This window comes from Xyrauchen texanus, chromosome 37, assembly GCF_025860055.1.
Source record: "Xyrauchen texanus isolate HMW12.3.18 chromosome 37, RBS_HiC_50CHRs, whole genome shotgun sequence".
Taxonomy (NCBI): Eukaryota; Metazoa; Chordata; class Actinopteri; order Cypriniformes; family Catostomidae; genus Xyrauchen; species Xyrauchen texanus.
The window spans coordinates 20,467,598-20,494,480 of NC_068312.1; the positions used below are offsets into that span (position 1 = coordinate 20,467,598).

General features: G+C 41.5%; 1 protein-coding gene across 2 annotated transcripts in view; it reads right to left on the reverse strand.

The window, feature by feature from the left end:
- LOC127630454 (glutamate receptor ionotropic, delta-2-like) overlaps nucleotides 1-26,883 on the reverse strand; it is a 560,225-nt gene that overhangs the window by 139,420 nt on the left and 393,922 nt on the right. For both annotated transcript variants that reach the window (XM_052107985.1, XM_052107986.1), the window contains exon 9: nucleotides 302-403. In XM_052107985.1, coding sequence (XP_051963945.1) covers nucleotides 302-403 — 102 coding nt within the window. The remainder of the gene's footprint in view (nucleotides 1-301; nucleotides 404-26,883) is intronic.

The following is a 26,883-nucleotide window of genomic DNA, read 5'->3' on the forward strand; positions in this document are numbered from 1 at the left end:
ATGAACTTAGAGACCAGTAACTTCATGTGAATAGAGCTCATTAGAATGAATGTTGATTACTCATGGGATACTTTAACCTTATGATGTCCAGTCAAACAGAGGAACTGCGAGACAGTAGGAGTCCTCATTAAGTCAGTTTGGTGTCGTTTGTATTAGTGGTAAAGGAAGAGTGAAATCACAAGACAACAGTGGATTTTAGAACTTACATCCTATAAAACTTTGTAGTTATAAGAAATACTGTAGCACTGAAATTACTTGTATAGCCCTGAAGCTATGGTACAATTTAAAAGGAGGTACATACCAGAACAGTGACCACCCGTAGGACAACCCCACGCATGTTGTTCTCCAACTTCCGATCAGTCAAAGTTCCATTCAGTCCATGGACTGGGTCCCACGTCGCGAGCTAAACAAAAGAAGAATGTTCACGGTAAGTTCATGGCATACATATTAGAAAGTATTTATAATACTAACAGCCTGTAGATTTGTTTACATTAAATGCAGTTACAGAAATGACTGCTTTTCAGGACATAAACATAGGGAGTTTTCTTTTTTCTTTTCCTTTTCCTGATTTATTTCTGAATTGATCTTTGGAATATCAAATGAATGGGTCCGACACCCTGCATTAAAATCCATCCAACCTAATCTCTGTGAAAAAATTGCAGTTTTTTGTATCTTTTAAAAGATACAAAATTTCAAAGATCTCTGATGAGTTTGGTTGGTGTCCCCTGGCAGCTGGTTAAGATTGTGGCCCATAGATTGTTCCCTCAGATCTCAATTTTCCTCCAGTTTCATTGCAAAGATGCAACAATTTCCCAATCCAACTGCATTTGAATTTAACGAGACAAGCTCACCAAATGAAATATGGTCAATGAGTCAGAATAGATTTATCCATTGGCCTTTCAATGTGCCGCTATTGTTAATGTTTATTCTGAAAAGCCACTACACATTATGGCTTAACAATGCATGGCTTTTGGAAAGCAGCTTGTGCAGTCTTATACAATAAATCATACCCAGCTGTCTCAGGACCAGTGGTTCTGCTCGCGATTAAACTGCAGAAAGCAGCAATAAGATACAGGCCATACTTGATGAATGGCTCATATTTTGATGTGAAGTAAAAAGAAACTAGCCTCACTGAAGAAAACAATGTGAAAAGCAAGTACTAATACAATGCAATAGTAATGCAAAACAAAACATGCTACAAAAACAACTTTTAACATGGACAACCCAGCAATGAGCAAACAATCACGATTTAGAAAAGTAATTTATGGCTATGCTCTAATAACCACACAAATCTATTCACCAACTTCTAATTAGACTTAGCTAATATGTGCGCTGCATAAACAAACTAATTGGTTGCCCTACTGTGTTAATTTTTCTTCCTTTTGAGTCAGATAACTATGGAAGCCCTGAACTACACAGTGACAAAAAAAAAATCACTAGGTGAAAAGATTTGGGTGTCTTTGTGCCCTACAATTTATTTTCTCTCCAATTTTTTTAGCCCACTACACCACCACCACTACTGTTTGTGAGCTGTTTATATGTTTGTTTTATAATACATAAGGAATGTTTTTGAAATATTAATCAAGGAAAGAAACGTCTAATATTTGAGAGTCTACTAATATGTGAGATCCCTCAATTAAAAGAAGATACTTCAGGTTTCATTCATTGTTAATTTTGACAACTGAGTACTTTCTGGTTTTTGATGACATTTACCACCAGGAATATCGATGCTGCTATTGATATTGTGCTTTTTTAATTCATTGGCCCATGTAAACATGCACTAGATAATGAGGGGAAACACTGAGAACTTTGTGTCTCTTAAATATTGCAACGTAGGCAATACCTGTCCTTTTGTTGTGATGTGTGTACACAACATATTCTGTATGCATAATGTTAATCTTGTAAGTAATGTTATAAATTCTGGACAAATAAAATAATGCATACATTGATGGAATGTTTATGTCGTGCATTACCTTGGAATGTTGGAACTTTATCAGAATGACGTGCTGTAGCTCAGAGACATGATAAGTTATTTAGAGCAGTAGTTCTAGTGGTTCAACTCTTTTTTTTCTTTGGGACCAAAACAAATGTTCTCTACCCATTTTAAAAGTTGATGAGCATATGTATTTATATGAGCTCATTATATTTATTATCCAGTTTATTTCAACAGAACATAGGCTATAACACAGGAAGAAAACTTTATTCATAATTTGTCCACCAATATTTGAGATCCTAAAGCCCTTACTTGTCCTTAGATATACAGTGCAATGACACAGGTGACTGTTACTACTGTATAATTGTGAAACATTATTGTAATGGTGATGATGAGAAAAACAACAACTTTATATTGGTGCATAACACAGTGTTGCTCTGTCCCACCTCACTGCTGTTTATAATGTCGGGGCTGCCTGGTTGAGAGGTTTGAATTGAGTGAGCAATTTAAACTAGAAAATTCTTACTAGAATCTATTCCAGAGATACAAAACATTAGAGCAGAACATTGGTGTGAGTTGTTCATACTATATTGTGAAAAACAAGATTTAATCGCACGTGTTGCAGAGAAGCTTTTGTGTGTATTAGATTTGTTTTATTGAAAGTCCTTTATTAGTACCATTCTGTATGCATCATGTGCTAGTTAAGAAAATGGGTTTGTTAGTTCCATATATAGACCTAGAGTACATCTCAGGACCGATTTCAAGAAGCACAGCAATAGTGCAATAATAATAATCTACACAAATAGCCGAATCCAACACTTAGGCTACTATACCTAGATTGTTTAAAAGGGAACTGTTATAGGCTGAGTTTCCCAAAGTACGAAGTAGAACGTTAGCAGCACTTAAGTAGGACTAAATCTCTAAGGCACATTTCCCAAAAGCATCGTTAACTTAGTAGTTCATAAAAACGAGAGCTTTAAACCTATCTTAAGTCCATTAAGAGCAACTTTAACATATCTTTCTCTCATTTTTAACAGTTTATCAAAGACAATGGTACTTTTGATAAATTATATATATAATATATTTTGATTATTGGAAAGCCACTGTAAACTATTTCAGAGGATCAAAATGAGTGTTAGAAAAAATTGCTATGAGTCACGATGTGGGAAATCAGGAGAAGGCAGACAGAAGGTAGGATCCAAACGTGGCTTTATTGAAACAATAAATAAACAAAACACGGGAACAAAAGAAAGGTCCACAATGGGAAAACAGAGACAGAAACTTGGAAGGACACAGAGACATCAACAAGGGGAACAGGAACCACGAACAAGAGAGTAGTCACAGGGAACTCGGGCTGGAAACAGGGAGCTAACAAATACATCCATTAACAAACAACGACCGACAGAGACTGAACAAACAGACAGGGTTAAATACATGAACAAGGGAAAAAGGGGCCAATGAACAAACAGAACTCAAACAAGGTAACAAGGTGATGAACAGAAACCAATGGCAAATTAACGAGGGCAGGTGAAAACAATGAACGGAGAACACGAACGCTAACAAGAAAACTATGGAAGCACAAGGGTGACAAAAGTGAAAAACTAAGGAATTACAAAAGTGACAAAAATGACAAACAAAGGGCAACAGTGCCTGGGAGGTGGCCACAGGACGGAGGCCGGTTTAGATGGCCCGGGAGCTGGCCACTTGGCAAGGGCCGGTTCAGGGAACCTGGGAGGTGGCCACAAGACAGGGACAGGTCTAGGAGGCCTGGGAGGTGGCCAGCGGACAGGGACAGGTCCAGGAGGCCTAGGAGGCAGCCTCAGGACAGGGACAGGTCCCGGAGGCGGAGCTGAGAGGGGCTCTGGAGACAAAGCTGTGGGAGGCTCTGGAGACTCAGGAGGCGGAGCCAAGGAAGACGGAACCATGGAAAGCTCGGGAGGATCAGGGGGCGGAGCCGTGGGAGGCTCAAGAGGCCGAGCAGAGGGAGGCTCAGGAGGCAGAGCCGTGGGAGGCTCAGGAGGCAGAGCCGTGGGAGGCCCAGGAGACAGGGCAGAGGGAGGTGGCACCGCAGGAGGCTCTAGAGGCAAAGAAGAGGGAGGCTCGGGAGGCGCTGGAGGCGGAGCCGTAGGAGGCTTGGGAGGCTCTGGTGGCGGAGCCGAGGGAGGCTCTTGTGGCGGAACTGAGGAAGGCTCAGGAGGCGGAGCCGTAGGAGGCTTGGGAGGCTCAGGAGGCAGAGCCGTAAGACGCTCTAGAGGCAGAGCCCTAGAAGGCTCTGGAGTCTCTGGGCGCAGAGCCGTAAGAGGCTCTGGAGGCGGAGCCATAGGAGGCTCGGGAGGTGGAGCCGTAGGAGGCTCGAGAGGTGGAGCCCTATAAAGCTCTGGAGTCTCTGGGAGCAGAGCAGTAGGAGGCTCGGGAGGCGGAGCCATAGGAGGCTCTGGAGGTGGAGCCATAGGAGGCTCGGGGAGAAGGGCCGTAGAAGACTCGAGAGGCTCTGGAGGCGGAGCCCTGGAAGGCTCGAGAGGCTTGAGAGGCGGAGCCCTGGGAGGCTCAAGAGGCTTGAGAGGCGGAGCCCTGGGAGGCTCAAGAGGCTTGAGGGGTGGAGCCCTGGAAGGCTCGAGAAGCTTGAGAGGCGGAGCCCTGGAAGGCTCGAGAGACGGAGCCCTGGAAGGCTCGAAAGACGGAGTTCTGAAAGGCTTGAGAAGCTTGAGAGGCACAGCCCTGGGAGGCTCGAGAGGCTTGAGAGGCGGAGCCCTGGGAGGCTCGAGAGGCTTGAGAGGCGGAGACCTGGGAGGCTCGAGAGGCAGCGCTCTGGGGAGCTCGAGAGGCGGAGCTCTGGGAAGCTCGAGAGGCGGAGCCCTGGAAGGCTCGAGAGACAGAGCCCTGGAAGGCTCGAGAAACTTGAGAGGCAGAGCCCTGGAAGGCTCGAGAGGCTTGAGAGGCAGAGCTCTGGGAAGCTCGAGAGGCGGAGATCTGGGAAGCTCGAAAGGCGGAGCTCTGGGAAGCTCGAGAGGCGGAGCCCTGGGAGGTTCGAGAGACTTGAGAGGCGGAGTCCTGGAAGACTCAGGAGGCGGAGCTCTGGGAGGCTCGAGAGGAGCCCTGGAAGACTCGGTAGGCGAAGCTCTGGAAAGCTCGGAAGGCGGAGCTCTGGGAAGCTCGAGAGGAGCCCTGGAAGACTCGGGAGGCGGAGCTCTGGAAAGCTCGGGAGGCGGAGCTCTGGAAAGCTTGGGAAGCGTTGGCGCTTGGACGGTCATGGCTCCAGGCGCTGGCTCAGGGACGGTTGAGGCTACAGGCGCTGGCTCAGGGACGGTCGAGGCTACAGGCGCTGGCTCAGGGACGGTCGAGGCTACAGGCGCTGGCTCACGGATATCTGAGGCTACAGGCACTGGCTCATTGACGTTTGAGGCTACCGGCACTGGCTCACTGACGTCTGAGGCCACAGGCGCTGGCTCGGGGAGGGTCGAGGGCTCAGGCTCGCTCACCGTGACTGACGAGGACTCAGGCTCGCTCACAGTGACATGTGTGGGCTCTGGCTCGCTCACCGTGACATGCGTGGGCTCTGGCTCGCAGACCGGGACAGGCGTAAGCGCTGGCCGGGAGGCGGAAGCCCGTCTTCTCCTCCTCCTCTGGGCAGACAAAGATGAACGCGCTGACTCGTGGGGGGCGACTGGCGTAGGGATGGGCTCGCTGACAGGTGGAACTGGCGTGACGGGAAGAGCCAAGGGCGAGCTCAAGGTCGCCACCACGGGAGGTGAGGCAGGGTTCTCCTCTGCCACGTACACCGTGAGTGATGAGCCGCTGACCAGCAGAGCCTCTTCCACCATCTCCTCCAAAGTCCAGCCGAGCGTCGCCGGTGGCAACTGCTCCCTTAGTGAGGCATTCAGATTTCCCCGAAAGATGCCAGGATTAAATCCGGGAAGTCGGAGACAAACGCCAGCTCGAGGAATTCCTGGACGTGGTCCTCAATCGGTTGGTCCCCTTGATTCAAGCAGAGCAGCTGGTAGTTGGCCTGTTGGACCGCTGGATCCATTGTAATGGTCGGTCGTTCTGTCACGATGTAGGAAATCAGGAGAAGGCAGACAGAAGGTAGGATCCAAACACGGCTTTATTGAAACAATAAATAAACAAAACACGGGAACAAAAGAAAGGTCCACAATGGGAAAACAGAGACAGAATCTTGGAAGGACACAGAGACATCAACAAGGGGAACAGGAACCACGAACGAGAGAGTAGTCACAGGGAACTCGCTCTCTGTCACGATGTGGGAAATCAGGAGAAGGCAGACAGAAGGTAGGATCCAAACGCGGCTTTATTGAAACAATAAATAAACAAAACACGGGAACAAAAGAAAGGTCCACAATGGGAAAACAGAGACAGAACCTTGGAAGGACCCGGAGACATCAATAAGGGGAACAGGAACCACGAACAAGAGAGTAGTCACAGGGAACTCGGGCTGGAAACAGGGAGCTAACAAATACATCCATTAACAAACAACGACCGACAGAGACTGAACAAACAGACAGGGTTAAATATATGAACAAGGGAAAAAGGGGCCAATGAACAAACAGAACTCAAACAAGGTAACAAGGTGATGAACAGAAACCAATGGCAAATTAACGAGGGCAGGTGAAAACAATGAACGGAGAACACGAACGCTAACAAGAAAACTATGGAAGCACAAGGGTGACAAAAGTGAAAAACTAAGGAATTACAAAAGTGACAAAAATGACAAACAAAGGGCAACAGTGAAACAAGACAAGGTAACAGAAGAAACTACAAAGGACTACAAAAACCAAAACAGGAAACAGGAACTAAACTAAGCTTCCACATAAAAGCACAAAACAAAAGATAACAGTGAACATGACACTATGAAATCAATAGGCAGTCTCCGTAGTCTGTGCATGTGACATGATAGAAATTGATATGACACATAAAAAAGTATAACGTTATCGCCTATAGTCTTTTTACAAGGCAGTATCAAATTGCATGTTGCGTATTTGCAGTTTAAAGGCTAAAAGTACACAGCGCCATGAACTCTAACCAGATGGTCTAATAATATTAATATTAACATCTATGAGTAGTTCAATATTGTTGCCCGTCATTTTAATCCTGTTTTGTGTGCATTTGATCAGTTTCCAGCCAAAGTAACAGGCTACGTGAGAGACCCATATGATTCGCAATGTGTGCATACACGTTACAAGCTTTTATTGCGTCACTATAATTGAACATCATCACATCTAAAACTCCATCTCATTATCATTATTTCTTTAATTAAATTATGTAATAGTTAATAGTTAAAATAAGTTTCAGCTTCTCTACAAGGTTACAAACAACTTCCATGTTTGTTCATATTTCCACATTATTTTAATGTTGAGAAGACAAACTCCTGGACATTCTGGCCAAAGTGATCAGCACCTTTGGACTGGACAGCTCCCGTAACGAAGCAGTTAAGTTCTACTTTGTAACAAGCGATATACATGCTGGTTTGGGAAACAGGTCTTACTCCATCATAAAATGACAAAGTCAGTTAAGATGATCGTCCAGTCTTAAGTTGCAACGTTACCGGGAAACCCAGCCAATGTTAGTTCACAGCACAAAAAGGGTAAAAAGAGAGAAAGAATTTAGAGATTTTTACAGATTTCTTTTTCTTTTTCTTTTTGTTTCCAAGGTCAGTGTCTACAGGAGACAGAGAATTTAGAATACCATACAAAACATTCAAATTAGAAAATAGGGAAACTTTATTTAAGACTTAAGAGTGCACAACACAGAGAATGGGGCTGGAACTGAACAAGGAATTAAGCGGTTGACAATAGCCTTACATCCCAATTAAGAGTGAATTACATTTGAACAGAAATACCTCATTAAGTGCAATAAGGCAATAATAATAATCCAAATTTAGCCAAAGCTATTACTTATACCAATACATTGTTTTCTTTGTTTGAAAAGGGCAGTAGTGTTAATGTATTAAACACAAAATATGGCATTTGCTAACAATTATTATTGTTATTTTTATTATTAACAACATGCTTTGTTGACAAACAGTGAAACTGGCAAATTGTTTCTCATGTCTATTCTCTCTTTCTCTTATGCTTGCCTTCACCTTCTTTTCCCAGAACTGGCTGAGATGAAATGAGAAGAGCGATTGACGCAGGTTGGTGTGCTTCTGCACTATATAACAAAAGAACAAAATTACCAATTCGCCACATTATTCGACTGTGTTGCGGACAGCAGGGAGAGAACATACTATGGTTCCCCAATTGAAACATTTCAGCGGCCACCCACATGAAATTTAGGACTGCAGAGGCCAATTTAATTATAATCTAATAACCGCTATATTTTCGTGGTGTGATTAAAGCTTGTTTTTCACGCAAGAATACGAACAACTCCAATGTTCTGCTCTAATGTTTTGTATCTCTGGAATAGATTCTAGTAAGAATTTTCTAGTTTAAATCGCTCACTCAATTCAAACCTCTCAAACAGGCAGCCCGACATTATAAACAGCAGTGAGGTGGGACAGAGCAACACTGTGTTATGCATCAAAATAAAGCTGTTGTTTTTCTTTTAAAATTACTCATCACCATTACAATAATGTTTCACAATTATACAGTAGTAACAGTCACCTGTGCTCATATGTCATTGCACTGTATATCTAAGGACAAGTAAGGCTTTAGGATCTCCAATACTGGTTGACAAATTATGAATAAAGTTTTCTTCATGTGTTATAGCCTATGTTCTGTTAGAATGATGTTTAATATTAGGAAATAAACTGGATGATAAATATAGTGGGCTCATACAATGCCTGAACAATGTGACCCATTCAGGATCAATTAAATTCAGGTTTTGTACTTTACTATGTTTGCCACTTGATGTCCAGTGTGAAATCTGGGTCCCAAAAGAAAACAGTTGAACCACTAAAACCACTGCTCTAAATGATGAAGTCCAATGTTCCAACGTAAATAAGTCTAAATGTTCTGTCAATGTATGCATTATTTTAATTGTTGTACACATATCACAACAAAAGGACAGGTATTGCCTACCTTGCAATATTTAAAAGACGCAAAGTTCTCAGTGTTTCCCCTCATTTAACAGACCAAGGACAACCAGACAGCCAGACGATGTTTGAACACAAAATGTGCATAATTTCCTCAAGCAGCCCTGCATCTTCCTTTAACTCGACACATCGCTCCAAAGAGCTCATTGATTTACTCTTAAAGTGGACAAACTCTTAACACAAGTCATCCCATTAAACACAACACTGAAAACAGAGCGAGAGGTGTCGCAATGGTCAAGTGCATGTTTATGAGGCCAACGAATTAAATAAAAGCACAATATCAATAGCAGCATTGATATTCCTGGTGGTAAACAACCAACCAGAAAGAGCTCCCGTTGTCACACTCACAACAAATGCCATATGAAACGGAAACCAGAGGGATCTTCATTTATTTAGGGGATCTCACATATTAATAGATTCTCAAACATTATATATGTTTCTTTCCTTGATTAAGACATGCAAAACCTTCCTGATGTATTATTATACAACAATAAAAATAAACAGACCAAGTACCACAGCTGTCATCTTTCACCTTAAGCATAAGATTTCATGATTACTGATAGTAGGATCTGGTGGCAGAGGCTGGTACCGCATGATAATTGTTAGCGAGAATGCAAAAACATTTGAATAAACAAAAATAAAATTATTTTTTGAAAGAAACTTTTTATTTCATTTTTTTCAGATAGAGAGATTTGGAGAGAGAGAGAGAGAGAGAGAGAGAGAGAGAGAGAGAGAGAGAGAGAGAGAGAGAGAGAGAGAGAGATTTGAAGAGAAAAAAATGAAATTTTTTGGAGAGAGAGAAAAAATATTTTGTTGAGAATAAAATCTTTTCTTGGAGACAGAAAAAACATTTTGAGAGAATATTTCTTTTATTTGATGCTTTTGAAGTTTCCCATGAAAGTACTTGTATTACAAGCTTATTGAAGTAAATAACAGAAAAAAGCACTTATTCCCTGCATGCGCAATACCTGCTGACAATAAATGTATTTATATTATTAAATCGCAGCATTTTGTGCTTCAGTTATCACTCTGGGTTTTTTAACCCATGTCTTATCCAGAAATGTGAAACTACCATCAAAAACACATAACCAGAGATAAAAAACAGAATTAGGGAAAAATTCAAATAGAATTGCACAGGGTCCTACTTAAAAAAAAATATGTGATGCAAGGTTTACCTAATTGAGAAAACTTTTATTTAATTATAAATCAGCCCACTATCATCTAAAAAATATAGCCAGAATTAGATGTTTTGTATCCAGTCAAGACTTGAAACTTGCATCCCCAGTAGGGTAGACTGATGCAATGGACTCCTAACCGTCCTTCCCAAAAAGACCATTAGACACTTGCAGTTCATTCAGAATGCCACTGTCAGGATTCTCATTCGAACAAATAAATAGAGCATATTACTCCAGTCCTCAGGTCTTTACACTGGCTTCGTTACATTTAGAATTGATCTATTAAAGTACTATTACTCGTTTATACACTCACCTAAAGGATTATTAGGAACACCTGTTCAATTTCTCATTAATGCAATTATCTAATCAACCAATCACATGGCAGTTGCTTCAGTGCATTTAGGGGTGTGGTCCTGGTCAAGACAATCTCCTGAACTCCAAACTGAATGTCAGAATGGGAAAGAAAGGTTATTTAAGCAATTTTGAGCATGGCATGGTTGTTGGTGCCAGACGGGCCGGTCTGAGTATTTCACAATCTGCTCAGTTACTGGGATTTTCACGCACAACCATTTCTAGGGTTTACAAAGAATGGTGTGAAAAGGGAAAAACATCCAATATGCGGCAGTCCTGTGGGTGAAAATGCCTTGCTGATGCTAGAGGTCAGAGGAGAATGGGCCGACTGATTCAAGCTGATAAAAGAGCAACTTTGCCTGAAATAACCACTCGTTACAACCGAGGTATGCAGCAAAGCATTTGTGAAGCCACAACACGCACAACCTTGAGGCGGATGGGCTACAACAGCAGAAGACCCCACCGGGTACCACTCATCTCCACTACAAATAGGAAAAAGAGGCTACAATTTGCAAGAGCTCACCAAAATTGGACAGTTGAAGACTACAAAAATGTTGCCTGGTCTGATGAGTCTCGATTTCTGTCGAGACATTCAGATGGTAGAGTCAGAATTTGGCGTAAACAGAACGAGAACATGGATCCATCATGCCTTGTTACCACTGTGCAGGCTGGTGGTGGTGGTGTAATGGTGTGGGGGATGTTTTCGTGGCACACTTTAGGCCCCTTAGTGCCAATTGGGCATCGTTTAAATGCCACGGCCTACCTGAGCATTGTTTCTGACCATGTCCATCCCTTTATGGCCACCATGTACCCATCCTCTGATGGCTAATTCCAGCAGGATAATGCACCATGTCACAAAGCTTGAAATTGGTTTCTTGAACATGGCAATGAGTTCACTGTACTAAAATGGCCCCTACAGTCACCAGATCTCAAGCCAATAGAGCATCTTTGGGATGTGGTGGAACGGGAGCTTCATGCCCTGGATGTGCATCCCACAAATCTCCATCAACTGCAAGATGCTATCCTATCAATATGGGCCAACATTTCTAAAGAATGCTTTCAGCACCTTGTTGAATCAATGTAATTCTTATTTCATGTTCTTAATAGTTTTTTTTAATGCATCTTGTGTTTTCTTTAAAATGTATACGTAAAGCACTTTGAATTACTATTGTGAATCAAAAGTGCTATATAAATAAACTTGTCTTGCCTTATTTATTGTTTACATTCAAATATTACATTTTAATAGGCTAAAGGGGTGTGTTCATTAGCACATTACCTAGGTATTGAGAATCAGGAAATTGTACTGGTATCTGTACTGGACTCTTAAAATTTTTTGGCATCGTGACAACACTACTACTATCAAATCCTATATGCATTTAGTCAGAATGAGCATCACCTTATTAATGTGTGTAAAGAGCATGTTATAAATGCATATTTGACATTCAAGAAGGATGTATGGCCAAAGACGCTGCCTTGTGTGCCTGGGCAGCGATCACACTGAGGCGGCCTTTGTGGATGGTTCATGCACTCACTGCGAGAACATGACCATGGCAGCATTGTGGTGGCGGCTCTTCTTCCAGAAGGTGAATGCCACTTCAGCCGCCCCCACGCGTCACTCCTTCCCACGGGATTGAGGACGACCAGGCTGGCGATGAAGGCGATTTGGGGATGACGACGGGCTTGGTTTCGCCGGGTAAATCCCCACAAACCCCTGGCATGCTCGCTTGCCATGTCCGAGCTTGGGATGGGTGCAGCTCGCCTCACGACCAGCCGGCATTCTCCATTGAGCCCCCGGAATTGGATGACATTGCCGGTGCATCGGAGAGCGTTCAGGCGTCTGACGCAGAGGACTCGACTGGGCTGCCGTGAGCGTGGCTTGGACCCGGAAGTGCACGACGAGCTAACGTGGTCTTGGAGAGCACCTTTTGCTGCCCGGAACCGACCCCTCCGCTCGTACGCTCTCACTACCCTGGACGGCGGGGCGGCCCAAGGGTAAATGGAGGTCCGCCAGGTGGGCAGAGCGGTTACGATCCACCTGTGTCCCGAGAACGCCGCCAACTGGCGGGACCACCTGGTACTCCCCTACAAAGCCTGTAGGATGACGTCATCACTGACCTCGAAAGCCTACAGTGCCACTGGACAGGCCGCCTCTGCCCTGCATGCCATGGCTCCCCTGCAGGTCCACCAAGCCAAGGCACTTAAAGATCTGCACCTGGGTAGTCCTGCTACCAAACTCGCTCTCAGAGCCTTGAAGGTCACAGCGCATGCACTCGGGCGGGTGATGGCAACCCTCGTGGTCCAGGAGCACCACCTCTGGCTGAACATGGTCGAGATGCACAACGTTGACAAGGAACACTTTCTCAACGCCCCAGTCTCCCAGCTTGGCCTCTTCAGCGGCACCAGCTCCCCAGACGCAGTCACCTCGCTTCCGGACCCGCGACTGGCAAGCGCTGACAAGTTCTGAAGACACCTTTCCAGAACCTCTTCCTCAGTCTCTAACCCGCCACCTGCCAGGTGTATGGAGCAAGTTAAGTGCTTTGAGTCTTTTCTCGGGACACGGAAGATCTGAGTAATCTACAACCTGCAGTCGTAGACACAATCAACTAAGCCAGAGCTCCCTCCACCAGGCAACTTTACGCCCTGAAGTGGCACTTGTTCGTGAATTGGTGTTCTTCCCGAGCTGAAGACCCACAGAGATGCGCAGTTCGGTCAGAGCATTCATTCCTGCAAGAGAGGCTAGAGGGGAGGATGTCCCCCTCCACCTTGAAGGTGTATGTAGCCGCTTTCGCGGTCCACCATGACGCAGTATATGGCAAGTCCTTGGGTAAGCACGACTTGATTATCAGGTTCCATATAGGCGCCTGGAGACTGAACCCTCCCCGGCCAAGCCTGTTCCCCTCCTGGGATCTCTCAGTGGTCCAGAGAGAGATTGTTTACGGACATGTCCGTCATGTGTGTGTTTATGTTCTCTTTTAAGTTTATCATTAAACTATTATTTATATTGAAAAGCCTGTTCTCGCCTCCTCCTTTCCATTGATCCTTTTACAACTATCTACAGTATTTGTCAACAAAATTGAAGACAAGGGGGGAGATTTTGGGAAATCTATACTCTGAGAAATGCTGGGTTATTTCTTCAACCTAAATGCTGGGTTGAGCCTGTTAGGTAAATGTATTGGGTTATTTTATTTTGTGTAACCCAGCCACTGGGTTAGTGGCTGGGTTATCTCACTGAAAGTTGAAACTATACACCACTCCCCCACCCCAGTGTGACATACCCAGTGGTGGACAGCCCAGCAGCTGAGTTACCTGATGCTGGCATTTTGGATTATCTTTAGGAGTGAGCAGTTCTAAGCACTGGCAAATTGGAGGATTTATTTGGTGAATGGATGTGGAGCTTAAATAACTCTTTTGCTATACCCACCAGGTCTTTAATACATTTGTTATTAACTTTTCTCTGCTTTTTGAGTGATGCAAACGTCTCCTTTCATAAAAATTCTGCATTCTAAATCTAAAATATATCACTTACATGATTTAGTTAGGCTTCATTCAAAGTCTAGAGCACCTAGTCTACACCGGACGCAAGCCTACACGAAAGCCGTTTTACATCACTCGCATCACAGGCTTCAGGGCTTCAACACACCACTCAACGCAAGTGTCATGCGGAGCTTTGATCAACACATGAATATGCTTGAGGTGAGTTTAACTTAAAGAACTGAGGTATTTTAGGATGCTCTAAAACATACATGTAACAATTAATGGACAAAAAGAAATTATGAGACATTTGATATCATTTTTGAATATTTCTTGTTGCTTTGTACTTTAAAAAAGATCATCAGTGCGGCAAATGCTTAAAAATATTACAAACTGGAGCAAAGTTCAACCTGCTATTGCATAGATATGTATTAACCTTGATTCCTGTATTCTGTGAAATTGCTAGCATTTTGGGCTTATATATATTTCTTTCAAAGGTTGGAAATAAATATTGTGAGGTATCTCAAGCAGGCTAAGATGTCAAGCCCTTATTCCTTACATCCTCACAATGCAATATACAGTCAGGTCCATCGACACAATTCTAATCCTTTTGGCTCTATACACCACCACAGTGGATTTGAAATGAAACGAACAAGATGTGCTTTAACTGCAGACTTTCAGCTTTAATTTGAGGGTATTTACATCCAAATCAGGTGAACGGTGTAGGAATTACAACAGTTTGTATATGTGCCTCCCACTTTTTAAGGGACTCTTCATTTCAAATCCATTGTGGTGGTGTATAGAGCCAAAAAGATTAGAATTGTGTCGATGTCCCAATATTTATGGACCTGACTGTAGGCCAGCACATAGATTTTTTTATTTTATTTTATTAATTTCATGCATGAATTGCTATCAACATCAAATTAAAGTTGAAAACGAGCAAGGCACTCAATCTCCAACACAAAATTATTTTATTAGGCAACAAAGAATTTAAAAGCCACTGCTTTTAGCAGACTAGCTTCAGGGCATGAGAACACACACACACACACACACCAGTATCTTATTTAAGTGATATTCAATTGACAGCGGCCTATGAGCTTCAATCATTAATCAGTCATTCAATTAATCACAAACCGGAGTATATTCTCTTCCACAAAATATAAAGTAAGAAAAAACACCAACTGAAAAAGTCAACAACAACATCATGTAAACTCAGCAAAAAAGAAACGTCCCTTTTTTCAGGACACTGTATTTTAAAGATAAACAAATAACTTTATTGTAAAAGGTTTAAACAATGTTTTCCATGCAAGTTCAATGAACCATAAACAATTAATGAACATGCAACTGTGGAACGGTCGTTAAGACACTAACAGTTTTTTACTGTAGGTAGGCAATTATGGTCATAGTTATGGAAACTAAGGACACTAAAGAGACCTTTCCACTGACAAAAAACAACAAAAAAACATGCCCAAGGTTCCCGTTCATCAATGCTCATCATGCATTAGGCATGCTGCATGGAGACATGTGGACTGCATATGTGGCCAGGGCAATAAAATGGCAGACCACATGTAACAACAACTGCATATGATTGGTACATTTGAATATCACACCTGCGGGAAAGGTACATGATGGCAAAAACTGCCCGAGTTACACCAGGACTTGCAATCACTCGATCAGTGCTCAGACTGTCTGCAATAGGCTGAGAGAGGCTGGAATGAGGGCTTGTAGGCCTGTTGTAAGGCAGATCCTTACCAGACATAACCGACAACAACATCGCCTATGGGCACAAACCCACCTTCGCTGGACCAGACAGGACTGGCAAAAAGTGCTCTTCACTGACGAGTCGCAGTTTTGTCTCACCAGGGGTGATGGTCGGACTCACATTTATCATCGAAGGAATGAGTGTTACACCGAGGCCTGTACTCTGGAGTGGGATTGATTTGGAGCGGAGGGTGAGGTCTGTGGCCCAGAAATGTCCGGGAAATTACAAGTGCCTTGGTGGAAAAGTGGGGTAACATCTCACAGTAAGAACTGGCAAATCCATGTGCAGTCCATGAGGAGGAGATGCACTGCAGTACTTAATGCAGCTGGTGGCCACACCAGATACTGACTGTTACTGTTACTTTTGACCCTCCCTCCTTTGTTCAGGGACACATTTTTCCACTTCTGTTGAAAGTGAGAGGATGTCTCTTTTATTTTGCTGTGTTAATATGCAAAACACTCCATTGTCTCTGCTTTCAATGGTCATTGTTTATTCCAGATACACCCTGTGTTTTTTTTTTACTAATTTGTTTAATGTGTACCAATTTTGTGAATAGTGCATATCCATTAACTTTTGGAGTGTTTAGCATATATATTGTCGTTGACCTTTCCAGGTGGTCTTTCGTCTGTATATTATGCTGATGTGAATATAACCCCCTTTGTGCTTGATTGATTAATTGAATGACTGATTAATTATTGAAGCTCATAGGCTGCTGTCAACTGAGTATCACTTAAATAAGATACTGGTGTGTGTTTGTTCTCATACCCTGATGAAGGCAGCTAGTCTGCCAGTATGTGTTGGCTTTTAAATGTTTTGTTACCTAATACCTTTTGTTTGTTTTCAACTTTAATTTGATGATGATTGCAGCCCCAATTGGCAATGAGCACCTCACCTTATAGGATTCATTTTGGATATATTTTTTAAGCAAAGGTAGCAGCCTACCATTTGGATTCTTATACATTAATTGTTGTCTGTAATAGACAATGGAAGTAAATTTTATGTTGCAATGAAATTTGAGTTGTTAATGCCTAATGCAGTAACATTAATTATACATTGTAAGTTATTGTTCTACAAGCTCCCTATTACAACTTTTGTCAAAGGAGTTTCAATACATGTATTAATATAAATCCAAAATAAAGGAGGGATAAAATTAACACATTTTTTGTATGGTTCATTTAAAAACACTAAAGGATAAAACAACCTGAAAATATTAACTCACTTATGAGATCAAATTAACCCAGCATTCCTGTATGGTTGAATAAAGAACCAATTTGCTAGGTTAGTGTAACCCAAAATTGGTTTGTATTAACCCAACATTTGGGTTGACAGAATGACCCAGTGCTAGTTTAGACACTGGGTTGTTTTCTGTAACCTAAGTTGTTGGGTTGGTTTAACATAGTGCTGAGTTGGTGCAACCCAGCTTGCAGGGTTTGGAGCAGCGTGCTGGGTTGGTCCATGTAACCCAAACAGCTGGGTTAATTTAACCCAATGCACGGTTGGTGCAATATTAAGTTGCACCAACTTTATTAAAAAATAAAGTTTTTAACCCAGCATTTTTAGAGTGTATCTAAAAAAATTGCATAATTTATGCAATTCCATTTGGTGATGCTTGTGGTACAGAAATTGCTTGCGTCACATTTGAAGTTGCGTGCTTTGCCCTTAGTGGTTTATTATGTAATCAGTCAGTATTCATGGAGCTGTTTATCCAGAATAAAAACTTGACAATTTAATATACCCACAGTACTAATGTTTATTTTACCTTTCTATCTCCCCAGACAGTCACTTCACTTTCAACAGGTGTGAAGTATAGAATGTGATCTTTCAATCCACACATTGCAAAGAGATATGTGCATGCAACTGAAGGTGAGAAAGCATGAGCCTGAATAATGATCATAAATTCAAGTTGAAACCAGAAATATTGATTTGTTTGAACTGGACGGTGTTTCGATGCAGCTATAAAACTAAACTCCTGGTATAATTGCTGCTAGAGTTGCTCTGATAGGATGGCGGTTCCATATAGATTGGCTTTTTTTTGCACAGAAATAAGAACGAATGTTGTCCCTGTCTCTGTTATTCCAATGCATTTTTAAAATGGCAGAAATCAATAGTCAATCAACCTTTATTTCTAGCCATTAAACATGTATTATCAGTCTATTTCCTATTTTGCGGGAGCAGGTGGAATGCTTTTATGATGTTTGATTGACTGATTCTCAAAGCTTGATTAATTAAACTTTTTTGGTTAAGGACACTGCTGTGCTTTTAAGTGTCTCCATATTGATCTCTAGGTCTAGACTGGGTTTGAGTAGCAGCCCTGGAAAGCAGATTCAAAGCAAATATGAGTCACATCCAGTTCAGAAAATCTGAAATTATGGTTTGATTGTGGGACAATGTAATATAAATGTAATATAAAACTTTGGAACTGTCCATAGGGGCTGAATCAGCAATATCCAATACAAATCTTCTTGAGAACTCAGACCACCATGAACTCATAAAAGCTATATTTACAGCAAGCAGGGAATGCTAAGTGCTGGTGAGGAATTTCAAGCCTCATCTAATCGATACAATTTTATTGTGGGAATTCAAGTAGCAGGATGGCTGAAATGCTGCCACGGTCTGCATCTGCATACGTCGACACATCCACCGACCCCTGGAAACGTCACTCGTCATGTTAACTTCTGGGAACACTGAGCAACACAACAGACCTACGTGCTGACACTCAAACCCAAGAACTCTATGCAGTATCCTCTTCACAATCACTGGAGCAGAACTGGCATTCTAGAGCAGTGTGTATTTTCAAGTTTCAGCAGGGGAGTTTTGAGACCATGGTGTGACAGGAAGTGCCTCTGTGATCTGAAATTTGTTTTTGCATGCTGAATCTCAAAAAAGCTGCATAATGTTTGTCATCTCCTAACAGTTGGGGTGAACTGTATCATCTTGGGAGACAGTACAGTAAATTTCAAGACTGCAAAAGGGGGGTAGACAGAGAGAAAGGAGAGAGAGAGAGAGAGAGAGAGAGAGGGAGAGAGAGAAAAAGACAGAGAGGCATGACTTTTATCTTCTGAGGGACAGATAAGAGCTCATTTCCTACTGTAGAATCGAAACAAGCGATCTCTCTGGTTCTCTGGCAAGAGAATGACACCATTAGCATCCCATAATGCCTTGCCGTATTCTGCACATTCCCATTTGGTGTGCGGGCGTTTCACCAACTGCACTTAACATTTCTGCATTTCATGCAATGGATCAGTTCACCTTATCTGATGTATTTGCTGCCACTCTGCAGAGCAGGAGTGTTCAGACAGTTTCAAAGGTGATGCGTAATATGAGCGACTCCACCACTGGTAATGGCAGCATTTCAATAACCTCTTAGGCTGTTGATATGACACTTCGTTGTAATGCAGAGTTGAGACAAGGAAGGTCAACGCAAAGACCACCAGCAACAGAGTGTCTTGATAAAATCGCTCTACTCTCAACTCTACATGATTAACTACAGGAACATTTTGTAGTTCAGAGAAATAAAAATAGAGACAAATGAGATCATGCAGCCATTATGTTTAAAGGAATAGTTTACCCAAAAAGGAAAATGCTCTCATCATTTACTTGCCCTCATGCCATCCCAGATGTGTATGTCTTTCTTTCTTTAGCAGAACACAAACAAATATTTTTAGAAGAATATTTCAGCTCTGTTGGTCCAAAAAATGCAAGTGAATGGATGCCATATTTTTGAAGTTCTAAAACACACATACTGTATAACCGTCATAAAAGTAATCCATATGACTCCAGTGGATTGAATAATGTCGTCTGAACTGAAATGCTATGCGTGCGTAAGTAATAGATCAATATTTAAAAAACAAAACGAAAATTGAAACCTTTACGTATCAAAACTTCGGAGCACGTATCAAACTGGGCTCACATCGATTTTTGCTCATTTTCCCGATTTTGCGTTGCATATGAACACCTCTACCGACATTCTTAGCAGCTTATAATGATCAAAGAAAAATTTGCCCATTAAATCTCACTGCTGTCTATAGGAAACAACTGAGATTTTAAAGAAATCTGAGTTCAACCTGAAAGCTGGGAGGTGCCTTGTTTTTGAAACAATCACCACACTCAGACAAATTTTCTAAACCTATAATATCCATGTCTGTATCCATTTCCCTTTTCAACAATCTACTACTTCCCTTATGAAAACATTACTGTTTGCACTTTAAGACACACAATAAAAGCACTTAACATTAGCAATCTGTGTCTATCAAACATATTGCAAGCAGGGTCATATCAATAGAACCCTGCCTCAGGCAATGTGTAAACAATACCTAGTAGCTTATGGTTGAAAAGAAGCACCTGTTAAGCAAACGGTCTTTGTAAGGCATACAGACATGTTTAACCACAGAAACAGCAACACCATGACAGTCTCCTTAAATCCAAGTCATCCGGAGCATCTTTGCATGCATATTTCAAAAGCCTCTGAATGCGCTGGCTGACGTGTGGCTTTGTGATCAAATATAGATGAGAAAGCTTTTAAATTTGTAGCAAATTACAATTAGGCCCAAAGTCCACAAAGAGTCAAGTGAGGTAATTGTATAGTACACGCTTATGAAATGCCCTCCTCTACAAATGATGCAGAACAGTCAAGCCTTGGTGGATATCAGTGGCAGTTCACCAGACGCAAGTGAGGCTGAGCCTCCTGTACATTTTATTCAAAATGAACATAACAACTAGTGAATTAACAGCTGTTTTTATTCATTGTAATTTCTAATGTGCATAAAAAGAACATTTTTATTATTCTGCTTTCATACTTGGTAGACATACGAGTTTTAATCACTGCAGTAATGCTAGAGAAAGTTGACAGAATAAAGGGTCCTCTAGGAAACTCAAAGAGAATAGATTTTAATTGACCCAATGTATTTTGCCACTGTCCTGAATGTGGCTGAAAAAAATCTAAATGAAATTTGCTTCCTTGTGCATAAGTAACCAATAATTATTAGAGAAAACCAATCAGCTTTCAGTATCACTTCAATTTGTGGTTAATCCTGCATGTGGTTTATTCAGCAGATGAAGAGACACTTTCAAATTAAGTGACAATACAAATGAAATCCAAATGTTTATATAGGTTATAAAGAAAGAGGGAATAATGAACAACTGAGACTGAGACAAATGTTACTCAACAAAAGAATGGAGGATGGAGTTCCTATAAACATACTATAAGTAAATGTTCATTGAAATGCCTCCAATCTCATTAATTTACTAGTGTTTTAAACATTAATATTTAATTTAAATAGTTATGTAACATTGATTTAGTAAGTACATTTATTTATATAGCACCTTTCAAGAACAAATGTCACAAAGTGCTTCACAATAAAAGACTAAAAAGCAAATAAGAAACAGAGTAACAAACATAAATGCAGACATCCAGTAAAAAACATGAGGCAAGACAAAAACACAAACAAATTTAAACAAAAGCAAGTCTAAACAAGTGGGACTTAAGCTGCTTTTTAAAAGTGTCCACAGATCTTAAACCCAATGGGAGAGAGTTCTAATGTTTAGGAGCTACAACCTCAAAGGGACAGTCTCCTTTTGAATTGAGCCTGGAGCAAGGAACAACCAATAAACCCTGATCAGAGAACCTCAGATTCCTACTGGTATAACATGGCTGAAGTAGCTCTTTTACATTAGGCAGGTGCCTGACCATGCAAGGCTCTAAATGTAATCACAAGAATATTGAACTGGATTATACATTTGATAGGAAGCCAGTGTAAAGAAATCATAAATGGTGTTACATGAGACCTTCTAGATGACTTAAAAACAATTTTACATTCTGGTCAAGACCATAGAGACACCTATCTCTATGCGATAGCACCTCCCTGGCAAATTCCCCTGAGGAAAGACCTTCTTTTTCAGGGAAGGGGCACCCTCTGGCATCCACGCCCAGACCTCTAGAACCTCCATGTCTGGCCACTGAACGGGATGCAGAAGATCTGAGTGGTCTACCACCAGCTATCGTAGACACCATCAACCAAGCTAGAGCTCCCTCCACCAGGCAGCTTTACGCCCTGAAGTGGTGCCTGTTCACGAATTGGTGTTCTTGCCAATCTGAAGACCCGCAGAGGTGCGCAGTCAGGTCAGTGCTCTCATTCCTACAGAGAAAGCTGGAGGGGTGGCGGTCCCCCTCCATCCGCTATAGCGGCCCACCACGAGGCAGTGGACAGTAAGTCACTAGGAAAGCACAACCTGATTATCAGGTTTCTAAGAGGTGCCCGGAGTCTGATCACTCCCAAGCCATGCCTGTTCCCCTCGTGGGATCTCTCTGTGGTCCTTTCGGGGCTTCAGAGAGCCCCCTCTGAGCCTCTAGAATGAGTCAAGCTAAGTGCCCTCTCCCAGAAGATGGCCCCTCCTGATTGCACTTGCTTCCGTCAAGAGGGTTGGAGACCTGCAAGTGTTCTCTGTCAGCGACACTTCCCATTTGTTCGGTCGAGCAGATTCTCATGTCATCCTAAGATCTCGGCCGGGCTATGTGACCAAAGTTCCTACGACCCCTTTTAGTGATCAGGTAGTGAACCTGCAAAAGCTGCCCCGGGAGGAGGCAGACCCAGCCTTATCGTTGCTGTGTTCTACAATCTCCGAATTGAGTCGGTTTTGTCTTGTGTTTTGTCAGGTCCGAGCATGTAGAACTCGGTAACACGGGACGACTGACCGGGTGTACCACTTGCGCTAGCGCCTTTCCCCTCCATTGAGGTAAACACATGCGCTTTTACCCCAGGTGAGTTCACAAAAGCTTGCGCTCCCTGGATGATTTTCCTCCCTTGCCCTCTGGTCTGCAAATTCACCGCAGGAATTCCCAACCAGACCCACTACAGGTACTAACTACTCTGTACTAGAACAGGTGCTCCACAGGGTTTGGCCATCATGGATTAATCCCCCTGTGTGCATTTTACCATAAGACTGGAAAAGTCCCCCACCCCCCATAAGACTGGAAAAGAACACCTTCCCCGATGCGTATTATAGCTAGATGGCCCCAGCCACATCTAACACTCTGTGAGGAGAAACAGAGTAGAAAAGGCCACGGCTGGCGCAGCCTGCTCTCATGCTCGCCACGTTGCTTGTTCACACCCATCAAGGGAATCCATGGTCGGATGCCGGGAACCTAATAAAAACAATATGATGTCTTAGTGTGGCGTTTGGTAGGGTAACGTGCTGTCTGATTCTCATGCGCCTTTGGCACGCCACAGCCTGCTGCAACAGCATCAGCAGATCACGTAACACGGTCAGTGTAGGTGGCGCTATTGAATAGGGACCCCTTGTGTCACTACAATCAACACAATGTCGAGTGAGTGACAGAAGGGGAACATCTAGGTTACTAGTGTAACCCCTGTTCCCTGATGGAGGGAACGAGATGTTGTGTCCCCATTGCCACAACACTGTACCAAGCCACTGTAATGGCCGAACCTTGTTCTTGGCTTCTCAGTGCAGAACATGACTGAACAGAGGCACATCCTGCCTTTTTTACCCATATGTCCGGGGGCCGGACATGTAAATTCTGTTCGCAAATTTGGCATTGGTCTTTTTCATATCCAGAGGTATCTGAGGCTCCCGAAAGAAGCCCCTTGTGTCACTACAATCGACACACCATCTCGTTCCCTCCATCAGGGAATGTGGGTTACACTAGTAACCTAGACGTTCTAATTCTAAACAGAAATACAGGACATGATTGCTAAAACATTGTCAGGGAAAATGTTTCTTCATACAATCTTCATACAGAGGATAATCTGCTGGCTGTTACAAACATTTGCTGAGGGTGCTACAGGGGTGCTATGGACTTTCTTGGGGAGGCTTAAGCACATGCTAGCCCCTCCCTAGTGCCGCCTCTGTCTGGCATCCTTAACCATATTATAAAAATTAATTAAAAGGGGGGAAATTAATCAGAGGAGCCAATCTTGTCTTTTTAGAAGCAAATTTATCCAGGACTGAAAGGCAGTGCTCTTACAAGATAGTACTTAATAATCAACAACACTATTTGACTTAATAACAGGAATATTATAAGAGGCTGCAGAAAACTTTGCCGCAGAAATGCAAGAATTTATTTCACAACAACAAGGTAAAATATCCAATTTAAGACAAAAGGTCAAATATAACACAGTTATGATTACAAATAAAAAGATCCTCAGAAAAGCAGAATCAATATTTAAACCAAGAGTAAAAACTAGGTCCAGAGCTCTGATGTGTGTTGGACCAGTTACATGTTGAGTAAGATTAAAATACTCAGGCTATTAATGCAAATTTATCAGAAACATCATCAATGTGAATGTTAAAGTCACCAAGAATCACATAGCAGGCTCTCTGGAAAATTCCCTCAAAGACAGACATTGAATAACATTTAACAAAGTCAAAAAAGTTGAGAAATCCAGCTAAGTTTACCAATGGTAACTGATTATTTAAGTACAATTATTTGAGTACATTAATATGATGAAGTAAATAGTTGCTTTCACTCTGACATCTCACTCTTTTAATAGTACAAACTAATTTTGCATACCCACTCATGCAAACACACACGCAAACACACACCCCCCAATGACTGAAAATAAGGTTGTCTAATGTGAAAAAAAAAATTCTGATAAGGAAAACTCACTTCAGGTGCCCAATATATTCTGCTTTGTTCAAAATAAACCACACTGAGGTGTACCACAATAACCCCCATGGAAATGAGATACAAGACATGTACATATGTTCAATACAGCAGCATTTTTCTCTCTCCCTGTTCTAAACTAAAGCAGAATTATGGCTGGGAGGCTGCAAGGTTGTGACAGTACACAAGGGAGTGCTGAAAGGAGTCCTGAGCTTGAGGCTGTATATCAAAGTTCAGTCTGCATTTTTAGCTGGGCAGCTCCTGTGTGAATGGAATACAGTTACACATTAAACGGACAGTGTAACACGGTTTAAAATGGGCAAGAAGGAGGTGGGAACCGGACGAAGAATCAAAATAATGTTTAATGAAAACTTAAAAAGACAAACCTAAACACATACGGCAGCTGCATGTGGCTCTCTCGCTCTCTCGAACTGCCACATCCAGCTGCACTTATCCCTGTCCTCGGCTGATTAGTCCGATTGGAGGCCGGGTGTGCATAGTCACGGCCCGGCCCCAACCTCCTCCTCCAGAGTGTTCCAGAGCTATAGCACTTACATATCAGCATAGCAGAATCTGATTAACACACCTCAGGTAGAGAATCTTAGCAGAACTCTACAAGAGATCTGTACGGGACATAGTTCTCCCAACTTGATCCCTCACCCCCACTAGTTTCAACCTGCTTCCCACCTGCTCCCACAGAATTTGACCTGTGTGTCCACCTGCATTTATCTTATGATAATTTTGTTCCCTCCCCTTCCCACATTTTAATTTTTTCCCCTGGTGTTGCAGTCCTTATTATTCTCAAATATGTAATAAAAAATACAATTTTATGTAGTCTGTATTTTTAAATAAATTAAATCTCGAAGCAAATATGACTGCTTCTCATGTTTATATTAAAAAAACAATTTTGTCTTTCTTTTTGCTCAAAGGTAAATCTAAATGTTGCACAGTTAAATGAAATCTGTATTGATAGAATATTTCAGTATATAAACAACCATCCCTAAACAGTAAGTTGTTCGCTGGTAAATATGTAAATGCTGTTTCAAAATGTATAAAATAACATCTGTCAGACCACCCCTTCCCATCTACAATTTTTTTAAATATCATCCAATCCTGCTTACAGCTCCAGAAATGTAGTCCCGCACTGCAACAAATCTAGCCATGCCCCACGAGAATGTAGACCTCTACTAGGGGTATAGATGCAACTGTACGTGTGCACTTTTTAAAACAAATCACGTAAGATTATGCCTTAATTAAAATAAAAAAAATGGCAAAATGTTGTCTATAATGGGTTATGGTAGGGTTTAGTAACTATAACTAGCTTAATTTAAGAACAATGGTCAATTGGCATGAATCAATAAGAGATCTTGAGGACGTCAAAAGTATATATGATGACTTCATGTATTTCTGTGTGTGTGTGTAAATGCACAATTTGATAAAGTACAATGGAACAGATGCATATATTATTTGTAATGAATTTCAGTAAGTGGAAATGTTGTTTTCATCTGTTTTCCTCATTCCAGCGAACAGACTAATTCTCTATTTTTAATTGAAGTAGGAAACAATTATGTCAGAGGTTATTGTGCTTTACCTAAGATAAAATATAATTAAACTTTGAACAATAAAAGTATTTTAAGTAAATTTAGATTGACAATTATAGATACTAAAAACACATGTTTTTTTTAATAATTACAAAGTGTTTCGGTTTAAAACTGTTTTGTAAACACAATTATCAGTTAAAATTAAATATTCATTTGAATTAATGATTGGATAAACAATAATGAATTTGAATATAACTTTATTTTATAATATTTCATCTTCCAGCACAGCAAAAAAGCAAATACCATTGTAATAAAGCTCAATTCATTATGAACTAATTGTAAAAAAGTCAATTAGTTCATAATGAAAAATATTAAAAATAATTATACATTTAGATAGGAAAATTATGAGCACATGAAGACCTAAATGTTTGTCAGTTGTATAACTACACAAGAGCCAACTACTCCCTAATAAAGTCCAGTTTATATTGACTGTCTTGTCATTTCAGATCCAAATCTTTATATTATTTCTTACCAAAACACAAAATATTGCAAATTGTAAAATAAGTATACAGAGGGCAATGTTCCAAAGAGGTATATATTATGTGTTATTTTCTGTAAGCCTCAGTGTTAAATAGGAGTTTTAAATAAATGTGTAAGTTTCTGCTTGAAGTAAGGCAATGTACATGTAGAAAACAAAAAGATATTTTAATCCTAAAAGAAATGTGTACATCAAAAACAAAACATTATTTTATAAATTAGAAGATGAAGAAAGAATGGTTTTCAAGCAGAATTCCTGAAGTGAAACGATTATGAACAGAACCATGCAACATGAAATCTGAACTAAAGTGAAATGGAAGCATATGAGCTAAAATTTAGATTGATATAAAAAAGGACATCAAATGGTTGTTGAAGCTACATTAAGGATATAGACATTCTTTGTGGACACAGCATGTGAATCTGCACATGCACATGAATGTACTGT